Source organism: Mus caroli, unplaced genomic scaffold, assembly GCF_978045245.1.
Source record: "Mus caroli unplaced genomic scaffold, Mus_caroli_1 scaffold_5, whole genome shotgun sequence".
Classification (NCBI taxonomy): Eukaryota; Metazoa; Chordata; class Mammalia; order Rodentia; family Muridae; genus Mus; species Mus caroli.
The window spans coordinates 95,580,360-95,589,121 of NW_028227260.1; the positions used below are offsets into that span (position 1 = coordinate 95,580,360).

The 8,762-nt window shown below is 48.1% G+C and overlaps 1 protein-coding gene across 1 annotated transcript; it reads right to left on the minus strand.

Annotated features, from left to right (window-relative positions):
• Window positions 1–289: 289 nt before the first annotated feature.
• On the minus strand, window positions 290–7,328 carry LOC147004708 (X-linked lymphocyte-regulated protein 5C-like). Its single transcript, XM_085837705.1, has 8 exons — window positions 7,208–7,328; window positions 6,627–6,696; window positions 5,700–5,734; window positions 4,514–4,634; window positions 3,712–3,811; window positions 2,222–2,320; window positions 867–971; window positions 290–756 (listed from the first exon to the last, which is right to left on the minus strand). The coding sequence occupies exons 1-8, from the start codon at window positions 7,311–7,313 to the stop codon at window positions 682–684; spliced, it is 711 nt and encodes a 236-aa protein (XP_085693831.1). The 5' UTR covers window positions 7,314–7,328; the 3' UTR covers window positions 290–681.
• Window positions 7,329–8,762: the final 1,434 nt, after the last annotated feature.

Genomic DNA, 8,762 nt, shown 5'->3' on the forward strand with positions numbered 1-8,762 from the left:
CATCCAAAACCCTGGAGCCACAAACGCTTACACAGATACACGCTGAGAAAATGCTTTCATCCATAGGTAAGGGCAGGTATCTTTCAACCAGACTGGAAGACAGCTTTGAAAATGAGTCTGCGTGTCTTTGGGAAATGCCACAGCCCCACAACTAGCACAGGCCCAACACACTAGGATCTGGCTCTGCTGTGGGAATAGTGTGAAGAAGAGTTTTTTTTAACACTTCTGAGCACACAAACATGAGTGTGTTCAGCAAGTCTCGGTGGCATGTTGGCTTGATTTTCCCACTGCAATGGAACGGTCTCTATGACCTCATGAATAACTGAAAGTATGCACAGAAAAATGGGTCCCATCTTTATTCATTTCTTCCTAAAATAAGTAAGGTAACGTTCACTTTGGAAAAGTGACAGAGAACCAGCCACAAAGAAAAATGACATTTGCTTCCAAAATGTAATTGCCACGACTGGGCAGAACGTATCTCCCTTGCTGTCATGGGCCTGGATGATCCACACTTAACTGTCCTCGCTACTCACAGAGCCGCTGGGAGTTCACTCAATGGTTAACAGTGTCTCAGTCTCAATTGTAACAAACAAAGTAAAGAGAAAGGAGCTGCACTGACTACTACCAGCATCTTCTTAGCATGGCTAACGCTCCCTTCCCTGTGTATCCTATGTGTGAGCTTCAGATGGTTTCTTCAGAGTTTTCATGGATCAGGGACTGAAGGAATGTTTCAACAATGGATACATCTTGTTCTTGCTGTTTGAAAAAAAAAAAGGGGCAGGGAGATTTAGAGGATCTTCATTACATCTCTGCTAATAGGAAGGCAGGCAGCCTAGGGTACACAGTGTAACAGACACACAACTTACAGTTTCCATGATCACTCTGTCCTGCACCTTGGAGATTTCCTTCTCCACATTAGTTTGCTGACCACCAATAAAGGTTTTGCGATGTTTACTCAAGTCGTTGGCTTTCTGAAACAAACCACAACAAACGAAGGTACTTGAGCAGGAAGCCCCAAGCCCCAACTTGACACCTCACCTCATTTAATTTAAATTTAAAATTAAATCCATAGACTTTGCATATCCCAAAGGATCCTTGTTAGGAATCAAAGTAGGTAACAGTGACTACTTCTTGTGCATCTATATGAACTCTCCACAAAAAGATGCAGTTCCACACGTGAGCTCACTATCATTATGAGAAGAGAACACCACCTAAGGCACTTATCTCAGAATATGGACGGATGAGCAGGTAAAGGCCATATAGACCAGGCATGGGAAAAAGAGGCACAGGCTTGTGCTGGAGACCCCCAAGGTTTCCCAGGGGAAGGAGCCATTCATTTACTGTGTCCATGGAATGCAATGTTCACAGAGAAGACACAGCATGCAATCACATGCCCTTTTAAGCTAAGATGAGCTGAAGTGAGGATTCTGATCACATGGCCTCTGATCACATCTCTCAAGGAATACTGCAGTGGTGGATACACAGGAGAACGGACTGTGTCACCTGTCCATACACCACAAAATGCCCGTCCATTCTCTGCTCTATTGTCAGGGCCCAGAGGAGTTTAAGAGCATACAACATGTATGCTGGCTGAAAACGGGTGTGGTAGGGGAGCCTGCTGGCTATGTGACTGAAGAGGACACCCATGGCAACTTCCAGTGGTGAAAACATAGGACTTCCATAGGGAAGACAAGGCACGGAGATCTATATCTGGGCCAAGAGCAGAGGCACAGCATGGACAGGGCAACAGGAGTCGCTTCAGGGGAAGCTGGTGCATGGCGAGGGGGGAAGACAAGACAGAAGCAGCCAGGGGAGTTTTAGAGGAGGGTTGTTTGCAGTGGACAGAGCAAAGAGGGAGAATTAAGAAGGAAGGCCACTGGGAAATATGGAAGAGGGAAAGGCCCTGTTTTAGGACAACAACTCCTCAGCGCTGAGGTCTAGGGAAGTGCAGAAGCTTGAGAGAAGCAGCAGAGGGAGACCAAGAGAGCAAATTCCCAGTCAGCAGCTCCCATGCTACAACACTCTCCCACTAAAAATCATCACTTTCCCAGGCTAAACAAAACCTAGTTTTTTTCCTACATGTGGGGGAAAATATTCCCATGAGAATGTGAAATTACTTTTCCCACAAACTGAGAAAGGGCCATTTATTCCTTCTCCTGCTTTTAGAGACACATAGTGTGACATAAAGATGTGCTCTGTTCTCAAGTTCAATCTACTAGACCTTCAGAAATGTGTCACACATATCTTTAGCATTTTCAAGCTTGGTTGCATGGTCCTCTATAGCCGCCTGTAAAATCTTCATTTGCTGCTGGGTTATAAACTGAAATAGAGGAAATCAACGATAAAATGTCAGCAAAACTGAACATCCAACCCAGCTGCTTACAGCAGTTGCTTCCTGTGCTGTTTTGTGGGTTTTATCATTCATGATCAGGGTTGAAGACATGACCTTCAATACCAAAAACAACATAACAACGTCTGACCTGTCACAGAGGGAGACATTCTGTCCCATCTGGGCAAAATTCCCATGAAAGAACTACTCATTTTGAAATTAATCTAAGATCCATCTAATCTGTAGACTTGCACCTCAACAAAATAAAGTAAAAAATTGAGGTCTCTTGTGGCCCAGGTTTCTTAAAGGATTAATCTTCTCATCAAACTCAATGGGCAGGTAGATTATCTTCCAAGGGAACAACACATCTGTCCAAAGGAGTTTTTCACCTGAACCTCCCTCATCAGTCAGTGACTCCCTACATTGTGACACCCCATGAACTACAGTATCAACCAAATAAGGACAGAGCAGACGAATAGCAACCATATTATCAGCTCCTGCTGTCGAGCATTCCCCAGCAACAAAGATTTCAAGAGCTGAAACCATTCAATATACAGGTCTAGAAGGCAGGGTTTCTCCACCAGTCTGACTTTACTTCTAGGAAACTGAGGCAGACAAGTTAATGATTTCCCTGAGTTTTCAAAATGAGCAAGCCTTAGGACTATGGCTGCATCCCAATCAGTGGGTCTTGGAGAACACGCTCCTCACCGCCAGACTGAAATCTGTCTCCATCTCCCTCAGTCAGAATCCCCAGGGGAAATCTCTGTCCTCCACCAGGAAGAAAGAGCCAACAGAGACAGCACTGAGTCCAGTTACCTGCCCCCCAAAGACCATTCTCATCTCCAGGCTAAAGGTGACTCAGTCACCATCACAGGTCCATCACTGCATGGGAACCTTTCCCTCTTCTTCTCTGGGACAGGGCCGGTCTGAACTCCAACCACACTGGCAGCTAAGTCTCCACCTGCCCCTCCACAGCCCAATGAACTGCTCTCACTCCACATCCCTGATCACTGTGTCTTCATAAGGCTACTTGGGTCCCTCCTACTCTTTGGCATCAGCACTGTTTAGATCCTGAAGGGTCCTCTCTCAGGATACAATCCCATACCTCCTCCTGCACTCTACAGACAGTACCTGCTCATCCCCTCACGCCTGTACCATGCAGGCTCCTAACCCATCATTAGCCTTGTCATCTTCCCACAGAAGGGAAACAAAAATAAACCAAGTCACAGAGGATGGCCAGTGTCTCCCCTCCACATCAACCACCCTCCTGGTCTCCCAGAGCTCATGTCCTGTCCCTTCCCTCCAGACCTGCTGTAGGAAGCCCTGCAACTAGGGAAACTGACACAGCAGAGGATCTGTTGCTAGCTGAGACTGCCACTCACACTGAAGTACTCTTCTTGGTCCCTTGTGCTGTCCATCTCATGCAGCCAATTCTTGTAAACGGACCCAAAACTTTCACAGTACAGAGACTTAAGCTGCTGCCTGTAAAACACAGTACCGATTACATAGCATGGTCACACTGGGTGAGGGTAAGCCAATGACAAGCACTCATAATTTTGAAACAGGAGCTAGGAGCAAAAGAGAAATGGGGCATGAATTACACTGATTTATGAGAGTCAGAAATGTGACTCTCATTCCAGGAGAATTTTGTCTTAAGCTGCTACCAGAGGCATCGTTTCACATGTCTTCCCTCTCCAACACTGAGGATGCATTTGTGCAGACCTCTCCCAAGATCACACTTCTGGCTTAAAATTAGACTCATCTTCCCTTCCCCTTATGGAGTAACCTATAAATTATGAGAGCCTGAGTCCATGTCCTGAAGGCAACATACCCTACAGTGTTTTACAGACAGAAAGTGTGCAGAGAACACTTTCCACGTGTGGGACTTACAACAGAGAACTCTGGTGATATCTCGTAATAGGGACAGTTTTGTAGACCATAGAGGACTGTCCTTCTGTTATCTGAGAGGGGAGAAATGGCTGTCTTGCCAGTCTTGCAGCTGACCCATCTGAGTTCCATAAAGGGGGGGGGGGTCCCATTGGCTATGAATAGGACCAGGTCATAGAGAAAAAGGCAGTGCTCCAGAGATCCCATCAGCTATTCCGTTCTGTGCATGTCCAAGATGGCAGACAGGGTGACTCAGGAAGAAGAGTAAAGGCTGTCTACGGGTGCTCAGAATGTTACCTTGACTTCTGCTGAACTTCCAAAATACGCTGGAGGTTTTCATTCAGGCGTTGGAAAGAGGCATTTACATCCTTTTCAAACTGCTTCCTCTTTTCCATAAGAAATCCGGTACCATCATCACCTGTGTGAGAAGGGAAAGGCATCACTTTAAGTCAAATATACAGTGGAAGAAGAACAGTTTGGTTCATCCCAGACACACCACCTACAGGACAGCATGAATAACTATGCATCTGCATCCGTTGTCTTTTTTATTTTTTATTTTTTTAAAGACAGGTTCTCTTGTAGCCTAAGCTGGTCTCAAACTTGCTATGTAACTGAGGCCAATCTCAAGTTCCTGATTCTGTCTCTACTCCCTAAGTGCTAGGAATACAGGCAGAGGGCATCCTGCTTGACTAAAGAATGCCACTGACAAACAATTTTCTGGACATATCAAAACCCAAGCAGTTCCTCTGCCACCAGAAAGAGCAATGCTGTCAGACTTCCTTGCTTGTATGAGCTGACTCTACACTCTGGCTAAGAATTGATGATGGCTCTCTAGTAATGCTGTCTGGGTCCACCTATACAAGTGAATAAAACCTGCCTCGGTTGGAGGGGCATGTTGCAAACTGACACTGTTACCGTGGACTACAGAAAACAAGCTAGTGTGGCATGCACAATGTGCACAATACAATCTATCTCACTTTTCTTCCCAGTGCTGCCTTCAGAGTTCCCTGACAGGTTCCTAAATGTCTACAGACTAAAGGCTATTTTACCAGCTTTCCTTTCGCAGGGGTTCCTGGAGGAGAGCAACTTTGGAAAGCCAGAAAAAAATGACTGGCTTCAGAACTTGAAAGCCAGCTGTTGAAATCTGACATACCACTCCTGCAGTGAGTTAAAGAGCAGAGATTTATCTGCTCGCCCATCATCTCTAGTGACACTCTCCAGCGATGCAGGGAGCAGGAAGCAGAAATTTCTCCCCACAGCCTGGGCAACAGCTACAACCTTTCCCCTGCTCACATCAGCATCTTAAAAGTTAAGATAAAGGTAACCCCCGAAGGCCAAAGGACAACTTACTCTTCGGAAATATCCTCTGAGCCACAGAACTGTTCCAGAGCTGTGCTGTCTCTCAGTGACCACATTCTCAGTGTACGGAAATCGTGGGGTTGGATAGAAAGTTCTGGGACTAACATGGTCTGCTCAAACCTACCTTTAATATCCTGCATCTTCTTCTGAACAGGCTCCCTGTGGGAAAAACACCACAGAATTCTTATTGAGGACAAGCATCCTAAGTTTGCTTTGAAGGGAAAGGAGAGAGGCGTGCCGTTTTGCACAGGCTAGAGCTCATGTGGGGTAAAGTCGGGTTTTCCTCTCTGGGTCAATAATTTTATTCCTTTGTCCTTGTTTTCGTACTGAGCCAAAGCGTCCTTTGCAGATAGATACATATGGGCTCACAGCTAAGGGTTACTTCCTGGAGCACAAGTGACTGAAAGCCTACTGTATCCCCAGGAAACCCACCCCAGGCTGGGTTTGGGCAACTCATGGGAAATCGCAACCCAGGTGTTCCCTGCCCAACTGCAGGCAGCTGCACAGAAGTAGGGGATTTTATATTAAACGTTCACCGGGATCCTTTCACAGTGCAGCACAGGGTTTCATAAAGGCGTATTCACCCAAGTGTCCTGCACTCCAGCCACATTCACTCTCCTCCTTCCTCAAATCCCTCCTGCAGCTATTCCTCCTACATCACCCAGATAGTGTCTCCTCAACTTTTCTGCCAGGTGACCATGTGCCACCCCCAGAGTCTGCCTCGAACCACCTCCCCTCAACCCCTGCAAACCTTCCCCTCAACTGGGTATCGCCCGCCTCTTGACACTCTCCCCTCTGAGTTCAGGTTGTATCATTTTATGGACCTACTTGTAATCCAGGATACTCAGAGGAGAGAAAACAGGCAGCAGTAGTCTCTCTGATGCTGGCCTATTCCACTGAATAGCAGACCCTGCCACCACCCGCCCCCCACCCGCCCCCACCCGCCACTTAGATCCACTTCCTGGGAGAGGGAACTTTTTGATTTCTATATCTGCATACAACCACACTGAAACTACTTCACGTGGGGAAGGCTAACCCTTGAAGACATCACCTGGCCTCTTGCATGTCTGATCCTGAAGAATGGCTGCCCATCCCACTGGTACCAACTGCTGGTTTGTCTGCTGCATGGAGGGGGAAGAAAAAAACCCTTGCAAATGAAGCATGTTGCTCTCATCATCCTGCATGGGAAATGGCTCCACTCGAGAGTTGGTTGAGCCCAGATCCAACACAAAGGTTTAGAAGCAGTCTTCCAGGAACTCACACCCCTCCCCCTCCACAGGTGAAACTGGGCTTGGCCCTAGTCTAGGGACAGCAGATACATGGACCTGTTCAAGCCTTACAAGAAAATTCCCTGTGACCCCTGGGCTTCTTCAGAGGCATGTTGGTCTCTGTGAGCTTTGTATCTGTCTCTGCCAGGGGCTGAGAATGTCACGTGGGATGGAAACCTAGAGCATGCTTGAGAATCAGAGGCCAGAGTCTGATTTCCCCACCACCCCATCCTGTCCTCCATGCCCACCCAGCTGCAATACCATGGAATGGCCTGATGAGTATCAGGCCCCATGTTCTGTGTGCCAAGTAGTAGAGCGTCCCCACGGTTGGGCCCAGCCCCATAAGCCCCATATCAGTTGTTACCAGGGTTGACTGCATCTGATTTCTTCCAGTCATCTGATGGGAGGGTCTTATCGACTCTCTGGTGCTTGCCACTTTTCTTCATGGCCTTCTGTTCCTTGTCTGACATGGCTGGAAACTCCCTGGGTCAGACAGGACTCCTGAAAGTAAAGACACTGAATTTCATGACCCTAAATGAAAACAGGGACCAGGACTCCACAGGATATGGCCACGTGTGCTGGAGCAAAGAGGAGGTGGGAGTGTGACATCAATATCCTGCCAGGTCCAATCACATCCTGTCCCATTTTTCTGGCTGAACGCAGAGCTCTCCACAACCCAGTAGCCCTCGGTCTCAGCTCTTTCTCCTGGTTTCTTGTCACCAGGTTAGGACACCTGGACTAGACCCCTAGATCCAATGTTGGTGTCTAGTCACAAACACCAATCCACCAGTGGCCACTGAAGTCACTGGAGCCGTGCCCTGGCAAGCAATGGTTGAGCCCTGCTGCATAGTCAGGTGAAATTCCTAACCACTCTCAGTCTAGATGCTTCTGAAGAAACTCAGGGATCCAAGCCTCCAGGACCCAAAAGAATACACCAGAGGCAAATGCAGGGATTCCCCGATGCACTCACCTAAGATGACACACAGCCTGTGGAGGGCATGGAGTCTCTGTGCTCACAGACAAGGAATATAGAAACCAGGGGTGTGAAGCATGCAGGCAGGCTTGTCTCTTCAACAGAAGGGATGTATATGCATGTCTCTCTTCCACCCAGAAGGCTGGGAGTGGATTTTGTTAATAGCCTGGTGGTCTGTGCCACCTGTGTGGTCAGGTCACACCCAAATCCCCCTGACTTTTACATTTATCTCAGACTCTCCCCTCCCTCCCCCACCCCCACCAGACCCTCATCCTTAGTTTTGTCTGTCAGTCAGTAGAGCCCTGTGGGACATGTGGAGCTGTGTCACCAGACAAAAACTGGGAAGGCTGAGCAGATACAGAAGCCCCTGTAAATTCTCATGTAGGAGAGTGGGAGGCGTCCACCGGGTTCCTGTACTGGAACCCGTGACCACAACGTCCCATGTGGATATCATGAGCACTAGTCACATAGCCCAGAACACCCAGGGCTCAATGCTAACGAGGTATCCAGATGGACAGGCCCCGGAGGGTTTAGCCAATAAGCTTCCCTTCACGGACATTCCTTCCTGCGAGATGTATTTAATCTCTGGTCCATCCTGAGTGAGTCGCATGCACCCATCTTCCACAATGAACAGTGAATAAACTGTGTGGACAAGCAGATTTTCTCATCAGGAAGGGCTGTGGGAGGGGGGAGCCTTCGTCATACAGAGTCCTTGCCTTCTAAGTCTCCTGCACAAGGACCCTCTGACCTTTGGACAAGGATACTCACCCCCAAGCTGATGCAGAGTTCCCCCTCCCCCTGGCCCTGGCCCTGGGCTCATCACTGGCTTGTGCAGTTCCCGCTTTCCAGACTCTAAGATATTCTCAGTGGTGACTGGATGACTGGGATTTGGGGGACCCCGTCTCACTGGCCTCAGCCTCACAGCGACTCCCACCCCTCTCCCACC